We start from the raw sequence: 26,411 nt of genomic DNA, 5'->3' as shown, positions 1-26,411 counted from the left end.
TTTTCCTGAGGTTTTAGGGGATAAGGTGCCCTTTTCCTGTTAATGATTATATCTATTTCCCCATCTTCCAAGACTGAGGTCCATTTTCATACACTTTCTAACCTCACCTTTCCCTCTTCTTCTTCCCATCCCAAATTATAAAAATGATTATATCCACCCATACTTTTTAAAGTTTGGAGCTTTAATGACAAGTCTACACTCACTGTCTCCATTTCCCACACATTATGGTATTCATTCTCACTCTGGATTGAAGTCTTCAATGACTTTTACATTGCCAAATCCAATGGACACTTTCAATTTTAATCTCACAAGGCATCTCTGTTAAATTTCAATCCACTGATTACTGCCCCCACCTTTTCCAACTCTTCTACTCCTAGCTTCACTAAGTCTTGGTTCTCTGTACCTCTTATGGCCATTTATCTGTTTTCCTTCTATGCCCATGAATACCAAAGTCATGTCTATGGCCCACCAATCTTTCACTTGACACATTCTCTTTGAGTAATACAATCACCTCTTCCCTGAACTACTGTTTGGTCATTTTGTATCTGACAGACCTCTCTATCCAACAAATAATCCAAACTTGGGATGTTTAAATTGGAACATACTTTCCTTCAAATTTGGAACATCCTTTCTTCTGTTTATTGCTCCTCCCTCATTAGCACACACATGCATTCTCAGATTAATTCATATTTATCCTTTAAGCCTCATTCAGAAATTAATCTTCCCCAGAAAAATCTCTGCTGAAGTCAAACTGGGACACCTGTGGTCTTCAAAACACCCCTCGTACATCTCAATTATGGAATAATACTGTCAATGCTACTACATAAATAATTCTTTAATGTAGCTGCATAAATAATTCTCTAGTGTATCAGCCTGCCCCATTGTACTATAATAAGTTCTCCAGGGTAGGGATGATGTCTAACCACCTCTTTATCTCTAAGACCTACCAGAATCCTTAACACATGGTAGATACTCCGTAAGTGCTTCCTTCATGAATAATGAAAGCTACATTTCAGGAGTGATTTGCTGACAGTATATAAAACATGAAGGAGATGGTGGTGTGGCTCAAGTAGTAGAGTACCTGCCTAGCAAGTGTGAAGCTCTGAGTTCAAACCTTTGTACTGCCAAAAAATGTTTTAAATAAATAAATAAAAATAAAACATAAATGAGAGGGAGAAAGACTAGAGAAAATGAAACTGCAGTTAAAAAAAAAAAAAAAAAAAGAACCCTGAACTAAGATAAGATTAATAGAAATAAAAAGAGGGGAATAGAGAAGAAAGATTTTGCTATGATAAAATGAAGAGGACTGGCCACAGACTGAATTCATAGGTGAGAGATGAAAAGAAGAGGCAAAATGAATCATCTTTTGGGAAAAACAAAAGACCACTTATGAGGCTATTTGTAGTAACTGTAACCTATTCTATACCTATGAACTTCCTGGCATTCCTTAAAATGGGAAATTAAATGGTTTAAGAATTGAATTTCTGTGGTATTCTTTAAAACAAAGGTATTTATCATGTACTGATATATAATAATAAAATGCCAAATGATTTTCCATCAATTCTCTCCCTCTCTTCTGTTAGCTTCCTCAATTATCAAAGCTGGGTAAAACTGTAGGCTTGTACATTCTACAGGCTAACCTATCAGCATAACACTATATTTTTGAGATAATTATTTACTAGAACTTGCCATGCTCAATAAGGTATCCTAAAGAGTTTTGCAACTCCATTATTATGCAATTCTTAAACAAAGATGTCTGATGTTCAGTTGCTAAGAAGAGAAAAGTTCTTTCTGATGTTTCAGAACTCAAGGCTTGCTGTTGTGACATAGGTATCAGTGTGAAGCAAGGCTGCCTAAGGTGGTCATAGAGTCCTAGGGCTGCTTTTTACATCAGAGGCAGGATGGCAGGATTAGAGAAGAGAAAGTTCCCAATCTGTTAGTAAAGCTTTCTTCTACAGGAGAGTAATATGGAGCATGGAGAGGAAGGACTGAGGTTCAGGGATGGGTCTGGAACCTCTAAGAGGAAAATAAAATCAAGCAGGGTGAGGAAAACTAGAATTCCTTAAGCTTATTTAGTCCAATGCAAAGAGTTTACCTGATTCATGATGGAAAATTTCCTCCCAATTCTGTTGTCTGGCAGCCGAAAGCCCTTCCTTCTCATACCATCTTCTGACTCTGACTTAAACACCTTCTCAGGATCCCCTTTCTCCTCTCCTTCAGAGAGCTCCTTTTGCTTCCTCTTTTTTCTCCTGTTACGTCTTTCCTTGGCACTCTTTGAGCTGAGTTTAGAAATTTCAGATGAGCTGCGTGGAGAGCCAACCCCTTCTTCACCTTCTTCCTCAATGGCATCTTCTGAGACAGTGCCTGCTGATGTGGCCATTGCAGCAGCCTAGGAAAGGGACCACAGCAACAGACTAGGTCACAAGCATTACCTGGGGCCACCCAAACCAACCATTGAGAGTGGAATATTTCTGTTCTTATAGACAGATAAAGGGAGAGAAATCCAGCCTGTTCAAGGAGGCTGTGACCAGGCTGGGCTGCCTCCATTTTCTAGATGAATTTGTACCCCAGCATACAGCCCTAAGTAATCATAACAGAACCGTGGTAAGCACACTGGGATTTACTCTTCTGAATATCTAAGATAAGAACCCAATTGCCTTCTTGGTACCAAAAGATTCCTTTTGAACAACCCTGCAAATGAAAGTTAAGAAACTATTATGGAGCCAACAATGTATGCATATTTGGATAAAGATTAGAAAGTTAAGTGTTACAGTAATGGGACCACAAATCTATCAAAATTTTAGTATTTTTCCTATATCTTCTTTTTAATTAGAAAGAATAGTCTATGACTGCAGAGAATCTCAAGGGGATCCTAATGCTTTTCTTAACAAAAAACACTATGTTTGGGGCTGGGGGTATCACATACTTAGTCCCCAACACCAAAATAAATAAACCAATAAATAAAAGGCTGTTTTTTATATGAAGCACTATGTAAACTACTCTGCTCATTTTTTTCCCAGTCATCCTAGAAGTTGAACACTGAAGAATTGAGATACTCAACAAAGATCAATTGTAGGGGCAATCAGATGGAGCTTCAGTCACTTGATCTGGAGAAAAAAACCTATTGCAAAGAATTAATTACCAACCTGGGCCTCTTCCTGTTGCTTCTTAAGTTGCTCCAACATTGCTTTGAACTCAGCCTCTTTTTGCTCTGCCTCCTCCAGTGTTGCCTGATTCTGCTCTTCATAAGCCATGGCCACCACAGCCAAGATCAAGTTCACCAGATAGAAAGAACCCACAAAGATGACCAAGACAAAGAAGATCATGTATGTTTTTCCAGCTGCTCGTAAGGTCTACAAAGACAAAAACCATTTACTGAATCACTTGCATCAACTGAAGTAGGCCGAAAACACCTTGTGGGGCTAGTTTCTCTGTAGGGGCACTGTTTGCAATCTGAATTGGCCAGTCCTTCCTTGTGTTGTACTTCTTATTGCAGAACACTGAGCATCCCCCAGGGGCCACATGGTCTCCCTTAACTTAACTCACAGTAACTTCTATCCATGGAAGGCAAAAAAATCCTTCCATTTCCAAATACTCCTTTCATAGAAAAATGCCCCTCCCCCCCTTAAGGAAAAAATGCTCTGGGCTAAGAATTAAATTTGACTTCATCAGTTGACATTAAAAGAAGTACGAAGAAAAAGAAAACAAAATTCTTTATCTACTGGTCCTCAAAGAATATTAACAGACAAATTTCATCTTTGGAACAGGTCTAAGTCACAGCCAGTCCTCAACTTGAGTGATGCCTCACCTTAGTCTTTTGTAATGGGTGGGTTATAAAAGAGGGATATGACAATATGACATAAAGTATAATGAGAAGGGAAAAAAATTCACTATTTTTTCACTAATAGTAAACAAACAGAAAAAACAGTTGTGTTTTTAGTTATGTATATATGACTTACTGGGTTTTCATCTTTATTCTTTCGATTACAAATATTTGATGGAACTTATTATCAATCAATAAATACTTCATAAGAAAGATTCAAACCCGAGGGAACCTGTTGAGGGATTTGAACTGGAAGCTTCCCTTATAGAGGTTTCTTCATGCATGAGGGGGCATGATTTTATTCTCAAACTAATTGGCATCATCAAATACCAAAGTCAAAGAGAAAGCACTGAACCATCATGGAATTTCTTTTGTTTTTTTTTTGTTTGTTGGATTGGGGTTTTGAATTCAGGACTGGGAGCTTGCAAAGCAGGCACTCTACTACTTGAGCCACGCCTCCAGTCCATTTTGTTCTAGTTATGTTCGGAGATGGGGTCCTGAAAATTATTTGCCCATACTGTCCTGAAACCATGATCCTCCCAATCTCAGCCTTCAATGTAGCTAGGATTACAGGCATGAATCACCAGCACCTGACTCTGTCACAGAGTTTGTAAGTTAGAAGATTATTAGCAATCACTTCCACTAACTTCTCCATCACAACCAGCAAAACTAAACAATATGGCCAGAGTCATCGATGCAGCCCAGAAGAGTGATACTGACCTTATTTTTATGTGTACAATGTGCTTGAATAAGTCCAAATATGTTACAATTCTCAAACATGGTGATACACTCTATCCTTGTGGATAGAAATTCCATCTTTACAATGTCTAGCATAATGTCCTGGACAAATAGGTATCTAATATTTTATGAAGACATGCCCTAAGCCCCAAATCTCAAAACAAGAGATGCTGCCAATGGTGAAAAAGAGAAAGGAGATAGGGACAGCAGATTCCCAGACTGGGCAAAGGTTTTCAAGGGTGTAAGCTTCTACATCTGCATGTAACTGAGCATTCAAGAAACAGTGATGAGAGCTGGGAGAATTCACTTAACATTGTAAACCTGCTGACTGTGAAAAATACCATCCTTGGATCCTGTTTAGTGTCTTCACTCATGGTCTGTAACACAGAATGTCCCCAACTAACATGTATCCTCATGCTGACTCTATCATTAAAGAAAAAGAGGAATTACTTACCAATTGATACAAGTTTTCCCAATAGTCCTGGGTCATAAGACGAAATAAAGCCAGGAAGGCCCAGCTAAAAGTGTCAAAGCTTGTATAACCGTAGTTGGGGTTCCTTCCTGCTTTCATACACTGGTATCCCTCTGGGCATTGCCTGAAGAAAGAAAGGGAAGTTCAGGACTTTTCAACATAATTCTATCCAGTCATGACCTTGGAGATAATAAACAACATAAATCCTATCAACTTTATAACTTTGGAGACAGGAAGTAAACATCTACAGAGCCAGGCCAACAAACTGGAAGAAAAAGAAAACAGTAACCAGCCAGTTTCTGGGGAGGGCTTAGCCTCAGAATTTATGTCCCTTAAAGAGTCCCTATGTCCTACTCAAAACCTAGACACTGAAAGTTTTCAATAGGAGAATATATGAATTTGCATTTTAAAGAGATATGCCAGGTGATTTTTATGCATGCCAAAGTGTGAGAACCACTGTCCTTGATTCATATCAATGTACAGTTCAATCAAATTCAATTTAGCTGCTATCCCATATTAAAAATGCCTAGAAGTTCTTAGTTGTCTCTGTTCTTTTAATTCTGCTCTGACAACCTAAGTCAAAACAGGAATTTCAGCAACCTCAGTTATATCATTTCTTCTGCTTTTGGACTCACTTGGTATTTCTTTCAATGTAATTTCTAGCATCGACTTCAATACAGAATTTATATGGACTTCTAGTTGTCATGATCATACCACAGCATCAGTTCCTAGAGGACCAATAACTCTGAATAATGACACCACCACCCTACATTTCTATAGCCTTCTGTTTACAAAGCGCTTTTGTGTATTTTACCTAACTGGCTCATTACAGTAACCCTGTGAGAAAGACAGAGCATAGCTTACTAAATCTACTTTATGGATGACGGAATTGAGACTCAGACAGGTTAAATGCCTTGGCAAAGGTCTTAGAACTAGAAGCAGCAGAATCAGCACTCAGATCTTAGGTTGCTATCTATTCCTTCCCCCATGCTGTCAGGTCTTGCACATTTTGGGTCATCCTTGGATACTAAGCTATCATCAAAACAGTGTCCTTGTTCTGTATTGTATTAATTGTATTATGACAGAATGAGGAGAGTCTACAACAGGCAGGTAAGCTATTTGGTGTTACAAATTTTCTCCTTATCCTTTTGCATCTTTGATTTCAGCTTGCAACTGTAGCCATAATCGCCTACTAGTGAAACGTCAACTTTGGATAAATGAAAATGAAACAGAAAGAAAATCTGAGTCAACCAATAGGTCAGACCCAATTGTAGAGTCTATTATCTGAGCAGAAAGCAGTGTGAAAATATTGCCCATTTTGATCCACTAATAACAGGCACATTACTTTAAGGAAGGAGAATAAAACTAGGTGAGCTACTTACCCAGCATCAGAACTGTTCCCACAGAGTAAAGGTTCCAGCATGCCAGGAACTGTGTAAAAATTTGCTAAAAAAGTTTGAAGAGGCAGGAAATGAATTGGCAGATTTAAGTGAATGAGAGAATAAGGTTGCACTGTTCCCAACTCACCATAGCAGAAGCAGCTATTGATTTTAGGTCACATAAATCTTTCCCAACAGTAGGGAAAGCTGATGAGAATTCCTTCCCATTAAGGACTTGCCTATAGATATTTACAAACTAAAAGTGCTACCCTAAAGCCCGGTAGCTGACTTCCACCAGTACTTCAAATCTCCATGCTGGGTTCTTGGTACTTGAATCAAAGGAGTTTGAAGTAAGTTTCTCAGTTCTTTATCCCTTTAGACAACTTTAATCTTCTATCCTTATAACTTATTTTTATCAAAGTATTTTAGAACTCCTCACTAGTTACCATGTCCTAAATTAAATTAGAAGTATGTGACACTGAAATCTACTTTACAATAGTTTCTTATGGCTACTTAATTGACTTTATTTCTCAGGAGTTACCAATGGCAATATTGCTAACTTTTATATTTGTTAACAGAAATATCACTACATCAACTTTTTCTTAATATTAGACTCAAATGCTTTGGTTCCTCAAATAAAATTGTAATAGGACCAAATGTAATTGTAAAAGGATCAAATGATGCCCTAGATATTGCCTGACTCCCTAGACCAGCTCAATTACAAAGGTCTTATTATAAAGTATTAAGAAAGCTTGGGTTCCATAGGTAAAAGCCCAAGTAACCCAACAAGAGACAGAGTTTTTAATAAAGTTTCTAAGTCTGAAAGCAAAGTTTAGGGGTACATGTGAAGAAGCTATAAGGTTTTATTTGATTTTAGTGGGGCAGAAACAAGAAGTGCCAACATTTGAGAACTTCTGAACACAATCCTGCCTTGAGGAAAGAGAATGGGTTCACAAGGCTACTTCCATAGTACTGCCATTCCCTTCTGGGTCCAACTCTTTTTAAACCCAGTGGTGGCTTCTGACCACATAAACTAGGGACAGTCTTTTCCTCTTATTAGGGAGGATCCACCTACTTTTATTGTTGATATACTCTTCCCAATCAAATCCTTTGGTGCCATTTTCAAGATAGCTCTCATTGAAGTTTATAGGCCACACCACACACTTGTTTCGCAGGTTCCCCATGAACAGCTGCAGTCCGATCAGGGCAAAAACACTCAGGCAGAACACCGTCAGGATCATCACATCCGACAGCTTCTTCACAGACTGAATGAGGGCACCCACAATTGTCTTCAGGCCTGAGGAGACAGAGCCCCCAGAACCAGAGTCACCTCAAAGCCTTCCCTCTTCCCCCCGCCTCCCTCTTAGTCCCAGCCTCTACCCTTCTTCACAGTACCCCCCTCTAAATATGGTTGCTGCATCTTTATACTGTGAGGATAACAACTGGTCAGCAGAATTACCAGTTTCCATGAATATCCATTTTAAAGTCAATAATTCTTAAAAAGCAAAAGAAAGCTTCCTCCATCAGCATCTGGCTCCTTTCTCCCAGGACATACTTTCCTGTCTCAACTGCTGTTTAGTTCCCAAAATGAGCCAGACTCTCACTCCTCAGACCTTCATACATGCCAGTCCCTCTGCCTGGAAGCTCCCCTCCTCCTGTAGTCCTACCTGCCTAATTCTTCATTACTTCCTCCAGAAGTTTCCCCTGCCTTTCCAATACTTCCCCCTCCTCTACCATTGCTATTATCTTAGTGGCATCTTAGACTTTCCTCTGTAGCATTTATCAGGGCTGTATTTCATTTTTTAATGCCTGTCTTGTTCACAGTTGTATCCATAGTGCCTAGGCCACAGTAAATATTTGTTGATAAACAAATGGAAAAGTCAGGGATTTAGGAGACTTCCAGGCTGGAAAGGAAACCATTTGGTAGTTTAAAACCAGGAAGAAGCAAGAAAGTACAATATTTTCCCCTAGTACTTTGGAAATGACAACATACGAAAAAAGTCTAGTTGTTATCAATCCAGCATTTATACTTTGCTTTTCCATTAAAAAAGTACACCTTCTCTGTATCACATATATGCCCTGTCCTAGATTAAAAACAAAAACACTTGCAATCTATTTTTAATTTGGGATTTTAAATGTAAGCCAGTGGCTCAAATTTAAACCAGAAGAAGGCTGATTTCTGAGTTACACAGGGAAAGATCAGTGATAGGAGGGGAGACACAGAAAAATATGGCTGTAGGTTCATGTTGTTTGGGTCAAAATGAGTCTCCACATGCCTCTCTTTGGAATGGTTATCATAGGACATGGCCCACAAAGCACAGACACTCCTGGTGGCTATTGTCCCAGGAAAAGCAGAAGGCAAACACAGATCCTTCACGTACCAGTCTCAGAAAGAATCTCATCCCTGATCAGTTTCTAAAGGCAAGACTATGAGGATGGCATTCAAGGGAATTCTAATCTTGGCTTTGAAATATGTGGTTGCATAGACCATCACTAACCTCATGGACTCTCAGTTTATTCATTTAAAAAATAGAGATAATTAGAACCAGGGCTATAGCTCAATGGTAAAGTATTTGCCTAGCACATGCATGGCCGTGGGTTCCATCCCTAACACCACCAAAAATATTTATTATAAATAAAATGGAAACAATTATAGTTTAGTATCGTAGTACTGTTGTGAGGATTAAGCATGATTCACATAACACACTTAACAAAGCATCTGGTGCATGGAAAATAACTCAAAGGTTAACCATTATTGTCTGAACCTCAGTTTATCATCTATACAAAGAGACTTATAATACCAATTTTATTGATTTGTTGTGAGATTTAAATAAGACAATGAATATAAAAAAATATCTAGCACAGTGCCTGGCACAAAGCTGGCACTCAGCACTTATTAGGTATCAATAGTATACATATATTGCCCTCCTTAAAGGAATGTGGTTGTGATAAGGCCACTGTTCAAGGCTAACCTCATATGATGGTGATCTAATGGGTGGTATGGACATGGCTCTTCTTTTGTTATACTTTGCCAGTGAACATCTAAATTTTCAAATTTAAGCCCAACATAATTTTATGAGGGCAATAGCAGCAATGGGTGCTGTGCTCTATATAGGACTTGGCACAAAGCAGGCACTTAATTTAAGAGTGAATGAATGAAAAATTCCTCTCTTTGTACAGGTACTCTGAAAGGGATCTGGGGGATTCAACTCCACTACTGCAGAAGTGTACAGAGGCCTGAGCTTTCTTAGAGGGGTGGTCTCAGGATACTGTGGCACCAAAGGGATTAGGAAGAGCTTGCCTAGGCTCCAGGAGACAAGGCATTTCTAATCTGATTCTTTCCTCCTTGAAGAGCTATACGGAAAGAGCACCACACAGGGAATCAGAAAACAGGAATTCTGCTCCTGGTTCAATCACTATTTACAACCCACCATGTTTTAGAACAAGTCTAAGATCACCTCTCAGAGTCTCATTTTTTCACATATGAAATGTAGACAAACAGCATTAATGTGGCAGTGGGCAGTAAAGGAAAAGCTGAACAATCTTTTCTGTAAGTCTTTAAAAATAGGGCAGGAATGTTTATTTGTTGAGACTCCATTGTTGAAACCTCAAACTATCTTTCATACCATAGGCCTTGGGACATTACCTCAGAATCACACAACTAGGTAAGAAGGCATTGGTGGTATGAAGTAGAAAGAGCCAACAAGAAGCAAAATGTCCCAAGGTTATGGAACTTATTTCCATTCCACTGCTGGGGAATAGGAAAGACTGGGCTGTGGCAGGTCTTTATTGGGTCAATAATTCAATTTTAGGTTTCTGAAACTACACAGGTCTACTGTTTCCAAGTCAAAGAGCAATTTTAAAAGAATACTAGGATGGGTCACTGCAAAGTGGTTGTAAAGTTTCTTTTCTTGAGCTTTTTTTTTAATGAAGAACTTATACAGTCATCTCTCCTGAATGTATCAAACACTTATCTCAATACCAGATGATTATTTAAGACCCTTTGTATCACTATTTTAACTGAAAAGTGCTGTAAGCTGTCATTTGTATTAGCAACAAGAATATAAAACTACAAAATAATTAAGCCAATGGGTTTGCTATAAATAGATAAGAAATTTTAAAAGCATGTAATTTTAGCACAAGTCTGATCTGATTTTCTTGGATGGGAACTTTTTGGACAGTTCCAAGTCCATATAACAAGAAATTCTAAGTCCTGAGCACAATTATCTCCTGTCCCTAAGGATGGGCTCTTAGCAGTGTTCCTTGTAGGAGGTGACCTCCTTTTAGTTACATATGTTAGGGTGGACACCTGACCTGACCTAAATCTAGACCCTTTCCTTCAGGAAGAGGACAAGACACAATTGAGTCTTTTCATATAGTGGGAGTGGTAATATATAAATCTGGGAGCTAAGCAACAGCTATATTGTATCATTATATTAAGATGTGTCTGAGAAGCAAAGGAATTTAATATTCCAAGAGAGGGAAAGAGGAAATAGACACATGGAGAGAAGAGAGATGTAGACAAAGTATTTCTTGGTACCTGGGGTTTTCTGGCTCTGCATTCTGGTTTCTACTGGCTTCCAGAGGCCCAAGACTGTTCCTTTCCTTGGGTTCCCTAAAGTACTCCTTTTACGTGTACCCAGAGATGGACCTGAATGCTCACAAACAGCTGGCTTAACAAGTCTTCTCCATAAGCCAGATGTCATTGCTGAAGAAATCTGGAAACATGAGTCCAGCTTAAAAAAAATAGCTCTCAAGTGTTTTGAAGTCTGAGGTTAAGATCATCTTGTTAGTAAGAGTTTGTTTAGCTTTCAAAAGGTTTAAAGCAGAAACTTAGTTAGAAATGATATTCAGCCGCTTGTACTTCACAGGGGCCCAGAGAAACAGGTCTTAATGAGGCAAGAATAATCACTAAAATAACATTAAGTACAGCCATCTAAAAAGTTTACTCTCTAAGACTCTCATCCAGATCTAAAAGAAAATTAGAAGGAGGCCCAGGAGAAAGCAAGGTGGTGTGGCATGGTGTGTGCAGGTGGAGGAAGGCACATGATTACACAGCAGCTTCAAATGCAGTCACTGAACCACACACAGGGCTCAGTCATACATCCCACTAGGGCTGACCATATTTGCAGTGACACCAATGCCAATTAATGGAGATGATAACATCAGTGCATTTCCTATGCCTCAGTTCTACAGTTGTGCCAGTGGTGGCTGCTCAACACCGTAAATATATCTAAGCAAAAGGGCTCCTGCCACCACCAACACAGGTCAGCAAAAATGAGAAGGTGCTGGTGGAATTCTTGTCTGAAGCAAGCAAGAATGGAGAATGCCACTGCTCTGGCTGTGAAGGGAAGCTGTCTTGTTTCGTCTATTGGCTCACAATACACAATACCACATGCCAGAAAAAGCAAGGTACTGACTGAAAACCGATTATCCAAAACAGAGCAGAATGCTCCTTCAAACGACTCCTACACAACAGAGTGTGCAACAGAAGCCATGTGGGGGCAAATTGGACAGTGAGAACTCTTGGAAGAGGCTAACATTAACTAGCATTGGTATGTGTCTGAGCAGAAGACAATAAATTTACTACAAATCCGCAAAAGACATTTGGAACCCACAGTATAGAAAGGCTAGCTCTCAGAGAGGAAGTCAGGTATTTCAGAAATTTTGAGAAGCAGGAAAAGCCACTGCTACAGGATTCTACTCCACTCTCCAAAGGCACCTCTGGTTCTCCTGTCACCTTTCATAATGCCCAGTAATCCCTTAACAAATGAACAAAGCCAGCTTATGTGCTATATGACCAGAGAAATCAACCATGTATACTGGGATCAAAATTTTTCAACATTGTGATGGCCAGATTATAAGTAAAGTTAATCGTATTTCCCAGTTTACAACACAGATTGAGAAGTTTAAGTTGTCTGACACAATGTGAGTTAATTCCCCCTCAAAATTAATATTGGAACAGGCCTCAGTGGCAATCACAAGCAGTTCTCAGCCCAGGAGAAAAAACAGCTTCCCAGTTCCCAGAATCTGGCCGGGGCCCAGAAAAGTCCCAGGGGGAAAGTTAAGTCTTGTTTATTTTTCCGTTGCAAATGCAATTCTCACAACAACATTTCTTAAAGGTTCATCAAATCAAGAGTAATTTGGCCAGGTGTGACAATGCACTCTTGTAATCCCAGCACTTGGAAGATGAGCCAGGAGGATCACTGAGCTTTCAAAGCTAGCCTGGGCTACCTAGCAAGACCCTGCCTCAAAAAACTAATAATAACAATAATAATAGAAATTTGGAAGCAATTCGGGGCCCACTGATTTATTTACTAGAGATCAAATTCACATCATGAAGTGTGACCAAAACTAAAATGGCTGTCAAGGGTGAGTCAGTGGGATTATGTGAATCTTAGTGCTTTTCTACTTAGGACCACTATTAAATTTAGTTATCTTTCCCTATGAAGTAATATAGGAGAAGTACAAAAGCAACACGGTCAATAATTAGAACACTTAAAAAGAAACAGTGAGTCTAAAAACACTCTATCTCCCTTCACTATGCAGCAGGAATTGCCACATTTTGCAAAGTATACATTTAAAGAAAATACTTTCTTTGCAAATACTGGGATAGTAAGAAAAAGGGCCCATCCTTTTCTCTGCTTCCTACCTGATCCTACTGGTTAGGAGTGAAAGTAATAAAAACAAAAGCAAAGAAGTAAAATATCCAAGAGAAAAGAAATCAAGAAATTACAACTCTAAAGAAAAGGAGAAATATTAAATCAGTGCTAGTGAGCAGTAGATAAGTAGTGCTTTGGGGGGAGTCATTTAACTGATGGAAATGAAAACGCACTGACAAAGTGCAGCCCTCCAACCAGTTCTATTTACACCAAGAGAAGGCTGAGAAAGCCTCTTTGAGATTCCTACCCTATCTTTAGGCATGTTTGTCCTGTGGTATAGAATCAAAGCATGCAGAATATGCAACTTCTTTTTATTTATCTATTTTTTGGCAGTACTGGGGGTTGAACGCAGGGCCTCATGCTTGCCAGGCAGGCACTGTACCATTTGAGCCATGCCTCCAGCCCACATTGGCTATTTTGGAGATAAGGTTTATGTCTGGTCTGGCCTGGACCACGATCCTTTTGTGCTTCCCCACTTAGCTAGGATGACAGAAGCACACCACTGCTCCTAGCTATTGTTTGAAATGGAGTCTTGAGAACTTTTTGCCTGGGCTGGCCTTGAACTGCTGTACTCCTCCTCATCTCCTCCTTCTGAGTAGCTAGGATTATAGGTTTGAGCCACAGCACCTGGTCAAAAGATGAAACTTCTGACAGAGTGACTTAGAAGTCCATATTTCTTCCTAGACCCTAGATAAATAAATACTGAAAACCAAGTTTTAAGACATAAACTCATACACAGAATATTTCAGTGTCAAGCTCAATGTGGCCAACTCCTGGTCAAAGCAAATTTTAGCAAAGAGTATGCATGCATTGTTCTCCAAGTTGGTGCCTCTGAAGCAAAAGGGAAACCACAAGTGATACAGATACAGATCTTGAACTAGTAAATAAAAAAAGAATCAGAATGTGGGTTTTGGTCTTCTCGTGAAGGCTCCACAGCAAAACATTTCTTATATAAAAGTTTAGAGCAAACCAAAGCATCTTACTCCCCCATCTTCTGGTACCCTGGCAGCACTGGTACCCTGGCAGCACTGACACATTCAAAACATCTACCAGATGTAAAGAGGAAGACAGCCTCTGCCCAGGTGAGATGGATGAGTACTCTAGAAAGGAAACATTCTCATAAAGGTAGCTGAGACTTGGAGGGTTTTGTGAGATTTTGCAGACTCCATGTCAGCTTCATGGTCACTCTTATTGCCATTCTGTAATTTTGGCAGTTTTGGCAAAAGCCTACAATTAAATCAGAAACAAGAAAAGGCACTCCACAATTCCTTTGGAGTGAATCATGAAGAAACTTGGTATACAAAATAATATGGTTTCTGTTTTTACTAAGGGGCAGCATGTCATATGTCTACAACACTGAAATCAAAATAACTTCAATTTTTAAGCAAGAGAAGCCTACACTGAAAGCTGCTGAACAGGGAGGAAAGGGTGAGGAAGAGTAATAGAGGGGTTAGACTGATTAAAGCACAATATATTCACAGGGGAAGTATTATGGCAAACCCCTTGAACAATGAACATACATTTAAATAATGAACTACAGGAAAATGAAACAGGTCCTGTTAGTGAGAGGGGGAAGGTGACTGGAGAAGGTAAAGGAGGGTGAATATGGTCAATGTACTTTAAACACTGGTATGAAGACAGAACATTGAAACCTGCTGAAATTATTTTAAGTAGTGAGGAGATGATGATGGGGATGCACCAAGGCACATTGTAAGCATATATGGAAATGTCACAATGAAACCCCCTGTACAACTATTATATGCTAATAAAAATGTTTTTTAAAAAGGTCTAGATCCATGGGTGGACTAGGACAACAACTCTCTGGAGGCATGATAGACAAGTTCAGAATTTTACATGAGGTTCTCTCCCTGAGGGAAATGCCAACTACTGGATTTCTCTTAGTGAGTCTAAAAGGAAGAATGGAGAGCAAAAAGATCAGAATTGAAAGTCACACTTACATCAAAAAACCAAACACACCTCTTACCGACAGTAATCTATTATTGACTTTACTATCATTATCTATCCCAGTTAGAGTCACAAAGCCAGCTCAATTGGGGGTGGGGGGGTCCTTCTAGAAGTAGGAACCTAGAAATCTATTTCAAACTGTGAAGCTAATGTCTTAACTCTTGATTCAAACTCTTTCTTTGGGGTAAGGTTTCTTCTTGATAATAATTGCTACTGCTTTAATCATTCATTGAGCACCATTGTGGGCTAGGCACTGTCTTATAAGCACTATGTATTTATATAAGTATTACCAGGGTATTAAGTAACATGACATCAGTCAAGAGTTACCCTGCAGAAATGCCCTGGTCAAAAGTTACCCATATAGCAGAGACAAAGACAGAAGCGATGAGCTAGGTTAGAGATAGCATCTGCTGCCCCAGTTAGTGAACAGAATGCAGATTTCCTATTTAATTCTGGGAGAGAAGTTTTGAGATCACAAGAACATAAAGAGACAGATGCCTTGCACAGTACGCTAGGGGAAGAGAGCAGAAAACACAGGATCATGACTGGGTGCAGTGTCTCATGCCTAAAATTGCAGCTAATCAAGAGATTGCAGTTCAAGATCAGCTAGAGAAAAAAGTTATAAGACCCCCTCATCTCAACAAAATAAGCTGGGCATGAGGCCTAAGTAGAATCATGGTTTGAGGACAGCCCTGGTAAAAATGTGAGACATTATCTAAAATGTAACTAAAGAATAAAACAGCTGGGGGTGTGGCTCAAGTGGTAGAGCAAGAGAAAGATCCTGAGTTTAAACCCCAATATTGCCAAAAGAAAGAAAGGGAGGGACAAAGGAGGGAGGGAAATAAAAGGAAAAAAATGCACGGGATCATATTTAAAAAGGGCCAGAGGAGGAGAGAGATCAAATGAAAAATATAAAGATCGGTAGTCTAGCTGCCTCAGAAAATAAGACAAGGCCTGCCTAAGGGTTTACCTTCCTTGAAGGGTTCTTAGTAAACCACATCCCAAATCTGTCCCCTCCAGGATTCTACCTTTGTGCTTCCCCTTTTGCTATCTGATAATTTAGGTAATGGTGAAAGGGAGGAAGAGAAGTGTTTCTGAGTCAGGCACAAGGAGATGAGCCATGTGATCAGAGCAGGATGCCTCTATTCTCTGCATCCCTGCTTCTACAGAACCATAGAGGACAGCCTGGCCTCTAGAGAATTTTCCTTAAAAATCCCGAACACAACTAATGTCCAAAGAGCAACAACATAGTCTTGACCTCTGCCACATTACTGCTGTATCTTAGGCTTGCAAAACTAAGTATCTTTCCTACCAGATTTCAGGACTGGTCTTCAGAAAGATAAGTATTACCCAGTAGCAATGATTTAAATTAAATTAAGGAATCTTAACCTGGGGTCCATGGATGGGCGTCAGGGGGGTCTGTGAACTTTCATCTGAGTCTCAAAGGGATCCAAACCTTCAAAAGGTTAAGAACCACTGGGCTAGCTCAACCAGGACCAAAAAGAAAAAAGGCAAAAAAAAATTTAAAGATATTGTCAATCAACTACCTCTCAATCCACCCTCTGATTCCTTTTCCCCCTCAGATTTTGTACTTTTTTTTTTTGTTATCTTATCTTACCTTCAACTTTTAAAGTCAGCACCTTTATAAGCTTTAACTGGGATTTAAGTTTGAGAATGACCCCTGAGCATATGCACAGTAGATGTCTACTGGTTCTCATTCTAATAAAACAGACAGCAGTAGAACATGATAGACAGAGATTATTAAAATTCTGCTCATGAACTCCAAGGCTCTTAAATTTGTCTATAATTCTGGACTAGTTAACTAGGTAGGCCTCTTCCTTGATTAAATAATTTCATTAGTACAGTAACAGTAAAAGCATAATTCTTTGGATAACATTCCATCAGCAGACCATGCTATAGGAAGTTTAGAATTACAAGCAATGGAATGATGGCAAATGTTAAACTTACTGTAATTCCATGGGGCCAGGATTCAAATGACTTATATATACAAAGAGGTCCCTCTATGATGACTTTTTTCAGATATTGTAAGATCTAAGAAGATTCTTAAGCATGTGCTTCTTTAAAAGCATGGATGGAATGGGGGCTGCATGCCTAGCAAGCACAGTCAGAGAAAAATGCCTAGGGACCAAAGGGCCATTCCAGAGAATGTCTCCTAGGAAAAGCATGCAAAGTGCAAGGCCATATTAACTGTGCTGACATCTGTTTAGAATGTGGCAGACAAAATGAATGGAGGAAAGGCGGAGATGCAGCAGTCAGTCTTGTGCACACATTTTCTCACCTGGAATTACAGAGATAGTTTTCAAAGCTCGGAGAACCCTGAATGTTCTCAGCGCTGAGACATTGCCCAGGTCCACAAACTCTGTCACATATCTGTAGTAAGGGAGGTCACACACGGACACAAATGACAAACACAGACACAAACACAAACACCAAAGGGGGAAAAAAAAAAAAAAAACCACAACAAAACAAAAAGTACAATACGTCACATCAGGGCCCTAACCCAACACCTAACACCAACCCCGGGCCATCTTACCTGGGATTACCGAAATAGTTTTCAAAGCCCTCAGTACCCTGAAAGTGCGTAGAGCTGAAACATTGCCTAGGTTTACAAACTCTGTTATATACCTGCAGAATCAAACCAAAGTTAACTTGTAATGATACCACTGGGCGAGGGTTTGAGAATGGGGGAAGAAAGGGTCTTATATACAAGCTAAGATTTCATATTTTTTTCCTGAAAAAGAAAAATTTCAAAATATAAACATCAAAGAGCACCTCTTTCTCTCAAAATCAGGCAAGGAGAATTCAAAAGTATACTTGAAAGAACTGATACAACCAGGAGGTTCTAGGGTTTATTCTCTTAATCAGAATGACTTTACTGTAGGCCATTTACTTTGTTTAGTAAAAAGAAAGGCTGGGAGGTATCAAAGGCTTTTGTCCCCAAGTTTTGTGCACAATATCTTAAGTGGAGACAAATTTCTGCAGCAGGAGTCCCATAAAAACAAATCCACATAAAAGTAGCTCCCGAGTTGGCCATGGCAAAAATGCCTAAATGACTTATCTGAGAGTTGCACGCATCTATTTAGTCATGTCTACAGATAAGTTTTACCCTGTGGCAGACAGACTCAGGGCTCAAGAAAGTCCAGATCACGACATCAGAGCAAACACTGGATTAAATGCCCATATTATCACAATTTCTGTGCCTAGCAAGGGCACTCAGATTTTAAATCCATACCAATGTATCTTTCATAATTCTGGAAAGCTAGAAATTGCCTTTATATAGCAGAAAGTTAAAGTTCTATTTTCAAATATTCAATGCATATCACTCACTCACATTTTATAGTAGGACTACCATTTTTCTATCTGATGCTGAGAGTCATGCATATGCAAGCGACCTCTCCCTCTCACACATTTTCATGCACATACAAATACACACGAAACCTACAAACCAAAGCCTCAAACCCCCAAACCACAAAGCACCTTCCCAACCTGGAAATAAAGACTGCCATAACCCTTCTATCTTCAGCTAAGTTTCCCAAAGAGATACTTTTTTGCTGCTAAAACAACACGAACAACTGCCAGGAGCAGTTGGCACACATATGTGAAGCTACATAGTCTTTAGCAAGAATTTAAAATTCTGCTGGGTGTCATAGCTTGTGCCTGAAATCCTAGCTACTTGGGAGGCACAGATTGGGAGGATCATGGTTTGAGGTCAGCCTGGGCAAAGAATTAATGAGATCCCATCTCAACAATGAGCTGGATGTGATGGCATGTGCCTATAATCCCAGCTATGCAGGAGGTGTAGGTAGGAGGATGCCAGTCCAAGGCTGGCTCTGGGCAAAAACACCAAGTCCTATTTGAGAAAATGACTAAAGCAAAAATGGGCAAGAGGTGTGGCTCAAGTGGTAGAGTGCCTGCTCAGCAAGCAGGAGGCTCTGAGTTCAAATGCCAGTCCAACTACAAAAAAAAAAAAGTGATAAAACATTCCCAGGAAACACATTTTCAGCTGAAGGTTTACATCTTCACAGAGGTCCCCTGATGATGGGTATGCAAACCTTGGTCAATTTCATAAAGGACAATAAAACATGAGGAAGTATCCATCAGAGGTCACTCCCTAAGTTCCCTCCCAGCTGTGAAGCCTGTTCACTTTCCCCCACATAAACACAGCGTGGCTGCCTGAAAAACAAGAGGCCCTCACAAGCAATAACCACAGGTCAATGGCCTGACATGGCAGCCCACAAACTCACACAGCACTGTCAGGCAAACAAACTCAGGAGAACCCCCATGCTCACTCAATCCACCCAGAAAACCAATAAAGTAAGCAGAGAACTTACGCCATCATGATGACACTGAAATCTAACCAGTTCCATGGGTCCCGTAAAAAGGTAAAGCCATCTATGCAGAAACCTCTCGCAATGATTTTCACTAGTGATTCAAACGTGTAAATCCCTGTGAACGTGTACCTGTGAAAGAAATGGATAATTTCTGTAATTTCTGAACAGACAGAAACTTTAAATGAACTTTTGTGTGTGTGGTACTGAGGATTGAACTCAGGGCCTCATGCATATTAGCTGAGCACTTGAACCACATCTCTTTTGTTTGTATTTTGTTTTTGAGAAAGGGTCTTGCTAACTTTGTCCAGGCTGACCTTGAACTTGAGATACTCCTGCTTCAGTCTCCTGGGTGCTGGGATTATAGGTGTGCACTACCACACCTGGATTAAATGAACCTTTTAAAATAACACTTGCCTGAGGTACGGTTTCCACTAACACAAATGAAACAGAAAGAGTGTCGTCAATGCAGCAGGACAGGAGTGAGGAGGAGACAGAAGGTTCTGACTGAAACATTCTGAAATGCCCACACCAGGAGTGCAGAGTACTGCACTGAGGCCTAAATGGCATTGCAAAGAAGTAACACTGTGTGGCCATCCAGCACATGCTCATTTGGAGCATGTCCGGAGGTCCCCAGAGCTACTTCTGACCCTGAAGGAGTGAAAAAGAAAGGAAAACCCAAGCTGGAGAAGACAGCACCACCAGGAACTGAGGACACATGATGGTGATAGGGCCACAGGCAATGGCACCAGCTAGCACAAGAAAGGTAGAGGTAAAAGGCCAGTACTTTCTAGAGCGTACTTGTTCTTTTTAGAGTTCACTTGTAGGGATATTTCCCAAATTCCACAGGAATGTGCAGCATTCTCTGTGAAATACAGAGGCAGTGACTGTTTTTTCCTTGAGGGATAAAGTGTAGCAAAGCCTAAGAGTCAATGACTAAGAATCCCTGAAGTAAAGAAAAACCCTGGAACGAGCAGGCAGAAAGTAAGTGGCTACTTACTCCACGTTCTTTGACCACTCAGGAGGGTTGCTAAAGGTCATGAACACACAGTTGGTCAGAATGGTGCACATAATGATCATGCTGAACACTGTGGAGAGGGGTCAAGGGGAACACACAAAATCTGGCCTGACCTCCCTCAGAGACAAGCCCACCTCTCACTGGGCTTCACGCGCTCTCAAGCAACAACCTAAAAGGAAGCAAAGCACAGCAGAAGAAAAGGCAACGTGACAGTGAAAACTGGGCATGGTCACCAACACGGAAAGCTACCGTGTATTCTTACCCAACCAGAGAAGTGTGGGTGGATGGGCTTCTTTCAAAGGGCTGTCATTGTTCTGGTCCTTTGGGATAAATCATTTCTCCCACTTATCGCTTTTTACCTCAACTATGAAAGAAGCTTCTAAATATTTTACTAGTGTAACAGTCAAAAATTACTAGTGTACCACACTCCAAAGTCACCAGGTGAGAAAATAAGTCTGTGTTATTCAGCATTCATTTATTGTTAATTATTTTCCATAATCAGTTATTTGAAAATCTACCCCACCTCATTTTTCTAGAGTGCTGGATGGTCCTGGGATTAAGGGGCCAGCCAATATGTGCTGAGTATATCCAACATGGAAGCCAGTTGTGGCCTGATAGGTACAGATTTCAAGGACATCTACAACCCCATATTCCTGAAAATTAGGTGATGGGGAAAATCTATTTCATCATTCTGAAAGTGTTCAGCAGTTTATGGATCACAAACTCCTTTGTTGCCATTTTAGTTCCATCCAGTAGCTGTCTAAGTGTTCTTGTCTACTGAGAGAAATTAAACTTTTAGGTCATGAGGGATTACTCAAACTCAAATGGTCACTTAAACATGGGAGCCCTGTCGCATTGTTGCTAACTCACTTTCTCTTGTTAGTAGCATTTCCTATCTTTTTTTTTTTTTTAACTAGTGAAGTTTAGAAAGAGAAAAATACTTCTTCCAGCTAGATTTTTTTTTTCAGTACAGCTCAATTTTTCTTCAGAAGATATTAATATACTTTTTGGAACTAGAAGAGAAAAAAAAAACTCCATCTGAGATGCAGAAAGGGAAGAAGTATATTGTAAATTATTTATTTCCTGTAAACCTGACTTCAGAACTATGTTGCTTATAAACCACAGATTCCAAAGCCAGGAAGCTAAGTTCTTATAGTTTCTGACATGACAGAAGCTCACTAAACTGATTCACTGAGTCGCAACTTCTGTATTTTTTTTAATCGTCCTTAGAGGATGCAATATTCTGAAGCAGGGGACTAAGTGCTATTAAACTAAATACCAACCATGCCAGTTTAAAGTCACTATGCAAAGTTGCTCAACCTATCACATAATTTTTCATGTGTCATATGTTCTTCCATACTAATAGCATGTGAAAGTCAGACCACATGAATAAACTGTAATTTTCCAACTTAAGAGGAGGAAAAATACCAGAAAAGATTTATCTACCCTGTTATCTACATCTTAAACTTCTGTACCAACAAAGCCAATTCATCTAAGAACTAGCACAGATACTTTCTAAGCTCACTGTGCATGAAATAAAATGATTCAAGGCAGATCTCCAAAGAATTCATTTAACTATTTATAATTCAATAAGCAGCTTTAGAAAAAACTCTTAATATGTTAACAAGCCTACCATGGTATGAAATTACTAAATGGGCAAGGCTTCAGTAAAAGGTCACCATCTTAATTTGCACCTCATAGTTATACCAACAAAATTCTAGACTCCAATAATATCACCCTAAGAAAAAAGAATTATTCAAAGCTCAGTCTGAGATTTAGCAGGACTTCACCCTTAAACCTGTGGCTGGTAGGATAGTCAACTGTGCTGCTGCTAAGAAAGTAACGCATACTTCGTTTGTCAAATATGGAAACACTCAAGCAATCATGCTGCCTCTGCACTCACACTTGCAGAAAAGGATATGAATGTATCAAAATTTTAATAGCTATTCTTCTTATCAGGTTAAAAGGACTTAAAATGTACAAGGCAGGCGTGGCACTAAATCTGAAGAGAGTTTTCCCTCTGTTTAATACTACAAAGGTCTGTGGAGAAAGAAGAAGAGAGAAATTATTAAAGCATGAGTATTAATCACCATACAAAAAACCATTTTTCTAGGCAAGAAATAAACTCACTCAAAGGTACTTACAATTTTTACTCCCCGGTTTGGTTTTTAATGCAAGAAACCTTAAGGCAACGTTATCTCCCTCCCCCGGTCCTGCCCCTGATAATATTACAAATAGCTGGCACAGTCTTAGAAGTTTTTCATTTGAATTATACTCAAGCTATCTATGCCAGGTCTGGACAAGATTCTGAAGTTCACTAATCTAGGATTGACTTCTTCAACAAGTGATGCCTGAGCATATGTGACATGGTGTGTCATATCACATTGTAAGTGCTTAGGAATCATCACTGAACATGGCAGTCCTGACCTGGGGAGCTTAGACTCCAATGGGGAAGACAATCAGTATAAAACATAATGAATAAGTAAATTATATGGACTGTGACAAACAGAAGATGACATGTACTATGGGAAAACAGAGTAAGACCAGGGAGAGGACAAGAAAGGCAGAGGATGAGTAAATGGAGAGGTGACTGTTTTAAAGGAGGTGGTCAAGGTAAGCCTATAGGGAAGACAGAGTTGGGCAAAGACTGGAAGGAAGCGAGAAAAGTGCTTCATTCAATCAATATTTACTTACCACATCTGCTAGATCTGGCTTTTTAAGAGCTTTCCAATATTAGCCATACCAAAATCATTCAACCTTATTTCCCAGCATGACTCTTTCTATCAAACCAAACTAGTTCATGTCCCCATGACAGGTGATATTGCACAACTCTGGTCTTCGTTCACACTGCTCATCCTACCCAGAATGCCTTGTCTTATGAATTCAATTATTTCTGAGTATCTATTCTGTGCCAAGTATTGTGCTAAGCCCCAGGGACTCAAAATAGAACTATACTTTTATGGAAGATACATGTGAACTATTAATTATGATGCAGGGTAAGCACAAAGTTCAAAACAAATATATAGAGTTTTTTGTTTGTTTGAAAAGCAGCAGGAGAAATTACCTACCTCCACTAGTGGACAATAAAAAGAGTGCGCTCAGGAAAAAAAAAAAAAAAGAGTGAGCTGGGAGGTACTGATAAAGGAAGGGGCTTTAAAGGAAAAATAGGAATTAAAGAAATTGGTTGGGCAGATAAAGGGGAGAGGGATGGTGAGAAAGAGAACAGTATAATATGTACAAAAAAGCACAACAGGGTATAACTGGCAATTGTTTTCAGGGAGTTGAGAAGTAATTCCATGTTGATGGAGGATAAAACAGGATGTGGAGAGCAGCAGCCTGTGATACTAGAGTGAGATGCAAGGCCTACTAGACTAGGCCTACTAGACCTACTAGTTTCCCTAAGGAAACTAGGCCAGTGGCAAACACAGAGAACAAATGGCCAAGTGCAAGCCATTTTAAGTAATTTTTTTAAAAATTGGTTTAATTTAGAGTGATGTATGCATATAAAACAAAGAATCTAAGTTTTATTCTACTACCCAATGACAACTTTGTTGCCAGTTTTATCGTATGTCCTTCCAGAAATTTTCTGTATAAATATAAGCATACAGATATACCCTTAAAAAGTCTCTCCCTCAAATGAGATTGTACTATAAATACTCTTCTGTACCTTGCATTAAAAAAAGATGAACCCCCACAAAGAAAAGGCCAGGACCAGATGGTTTCACTAATGAATTCTATCAAATGTTTAAAGAATTAACACAAACTCTTCCAAAAAATAGAAGAGATGGGGACATTTCCCAACTCATTCTATAAGGTCAGTATTACCTTGATACAAAAACCAGATAAAAATCATAGGAAAAGAAAACTCTAGACTAATATCTTTTACAAACATGAACACAAAAAGCCTCAACAAAAATAACAGCAACACCAAGTCTAGCAGCATATGAAGGACTGTGCACCATGACTGAGTGGGATTTATCCTAGAAGTGAAAAGATGGTTTAGCACACGAAAATCAACCAGTGTAATGATATATTAATAAAATAAATGAGAAAACCACATGACTCCCTTAATAAACACAGAAAAAGCAATTGACAAAATCTAACATCCTCATAAAAACACTCAACAAACTAGAAATAAAAGGAAGTTTCTTTAACCTGATAAAGACCACCTATGAGAAACCCACAGCTAACATGATAATTTTTTTAACCCCCCACTTGCTACAACTAGGTTTGAAGCACTTTGAGGGCAGGAACCAATCTCACACTTCCTCCCACAGTTTCCAATATGATGCTCAATGCATGTACTCCCAATAAACAGTTGTCAGATTTTTTTTTTAAGGTTCCTTTCCTCTTCTATTTTTTCCTTTCCAAGTGTGCCAGAGTCACACTCTTTTCTTCATAGTAGAAAAGCAGTGCTGGTACAGAGTCATATAGATCCTGGAAATGCCCACTGTACATCCCGTTTCATAACATGCTATGATAATATTCTTCCTGCACTAGACTGTGCTGGTTCTTCCAGGGTCTCGGCAGAGAAAGCCTAATTCTAAAAGCAAGCTGAAATAGTAGATCTGTGATTAGCCTGAAACAGGTCAACAGCAGAGATATGGCTTCACAAAGAAATAAACAGGCCAGGACTTTCCCAAAAACCCATCTTTGAAGTACTTCTACCCCTCTGTGTTTCTATAGCAACTCTATGAAAATGCAAGCCTTTCAAATAATCTCCTCATTCAAACTCACAATATTCCTGTGAAGTATGGGTGAAGAAAGGATTATTAGGCTCTATGCATCAGCTCAGGAGAGGGACACCACCTATAAAGGCCACACAGCAAAGAGCAGTATATTATGCCAAGCTCAGCCTCTTCACAGCTGCTACTGTGCCAGATTGGGAGTCAATTTAGTAGCTATATGGCAGAAAATGAAACTGATGTGGGGGATGGATTCTCTGGTCAATGGGAAATTTGAACCCCTGGGGTACACTACATAAAGTAGCTAAGCAACAATGGCCCATTCTCAAGACCTAAAAACTACCAGGTCGGGCCTTTTAAGAAACTGCCTCCCTGCCTTAAGAGACAACCAACAGGATTCTAAAAGTAACCTACTCTTCACCTTTCATTTCTCTTTTCTCTTAATTTGGTCACCAAGGCTACCAGTACCACGGAAGGCGTCTCCTATCATAGAAGCAGTACCTGAGGTACACAGTAGGTTCTAATACATGCTTGTTAATGAACAAATGTTTCTGTGGTCTGAGGTGAGAGAAAAGAAGAGGAAAAAGGAAGATGAAACTATATGCCTTAGTTGAAGAAAAAAATAGGTAGCTAGGATTCTCAATCGGTACAGTGATGAATTGGCAAGTGGAAGATAGATGATTCGAGGAACACTAGGTACCTTGAGTGTATTAAAAAACTATGGCTAAGTAAAGAGGCTTTTATTAAAGATATTTTATGGGTGGAGTAGAAATTTCATTATTTGGGGAGTGAATGCTTCACATAGAGTAAAAATAATTCATCATTATCCCCTTCTAAATATTTACATCCTGTATCTTCAACATGTATTAAAACAGATCTTTTGGTATTCAAAGAAAAATAAATATCTAGACCACATTAAACCTCCTACAATGAAAGCGCATCCTTCTTACAACTGCATTACAATGAAACATACCTTATCATCAATCAGATTTATAGATAACATATCTGCAGCTTTCACAAATGCATCTTTTGCATAAAGCAAAATGATGTTTGGACCAAGAACTGAAAGCTCAGGAATTTCCCTGTTCACACTGGTGCTCACAGTGCTTATAGAAGAGATAGAACACAGCTAGCATTGGCAACCTTTATCTGTTAGTGTGCAGGTGGAAAGTGCTGTAGGTTTTGCAGGCTGTACAACTTGTTACGACAACTCAACTCTGCCACTATGGTGCACAAGCAGCCAGAGACAGTGTAAAAACAAACAAGAATGGCTATATTCCAACAGAACTTCATGACACAGAAATTTCACGTAATTTTCAA

At 39.4% G+C, this 26,411-nt stretch overlaps 1 protein-coding gene across 8 annotated transcripts in view; it reads right to left on the bottom strand.

Annotated features, from left to right (window-relative positions):
• The window catches only part of Scn8a (sodium voltage-gated channel alpha subunit 8), a 183,788-nt gene that overhangs the window by 73,592 nt on the left and 83,785 nt on the right, over nucleotides 1-26,411 (bottom strand). For 5 of the 8 annotated variants that reach the window (XM_074083415.1, XM_074083413.1, XM_074083421.1 and 2 more), the window contains exons 3-11: nucleotides 22,329-22,446; nucleotides 20,389-20,479; nucleotides 19,392-19,520; nucleotides 17,339-17,430; nucleotides 7,488-7,709; nucleotides 6,416-6,479; nucleotides 5,016-5,157; nucleotides 3,147-3,353; nucleotides 2,096-2,389 (exon numbers count right to left, since the gene is read on the bottom strand). In XM_074083415.1, coding sequence (XP_073939516.1) covers nucleotides 2,096-2,389; nucleotides 3,147-3,353; nucleotides 5,016-5,157; nucleotides 6,416-6,479; nucleotides 7,488-7,709; nucleotides 17,339-17,430; nucleotides 19,392-19,520; nucleotides 20,389-20,479; nucleotides 22,329-22,446 — 1,359 coding nt within the window. Of the gene's footprint in view, nucleotides 1-2,095; nucleotides 2,390-3,146; nucleotides 3,354-5,015; nucleotides 5,158-6,415; nucleotides 6,480-7,487; nucleotides 7,710-16,428; nucleotides 17,312-17,338; nucleotides 17,431-17,593; nucleotides 17,686-19,391; nucleotides 19,521-20,388; nucleotides 20,480-22,328; nucleotides 22,447-26,411 lie in introns of those variants that run through there. The other 3 variants (XM_074083417.1, XM_074083419.1, XM_074083420.1) reach the window with 2 other exon arrangements.

The sequence above is a fragment of the Castor canadensis genome, chromosome 8 (assembly GCF_047511655.1).
Source record: "Castor canadensis chromosome 8, mCasCan1.hap1v2, whole genome shotgun sequence".
Classification (NCBI taxonomy): domain Eukaryota; kingdom Metazoa; phylum Chordata; class Mammalia; order Rodentia; family Castoridae; genus Castor; species Castor canadensis.
The sequence above is the reverse complement of the archived record's forward strand: the minus strand, read 5'-3'. Positions and strand labels throughout refer to the sequence as shown.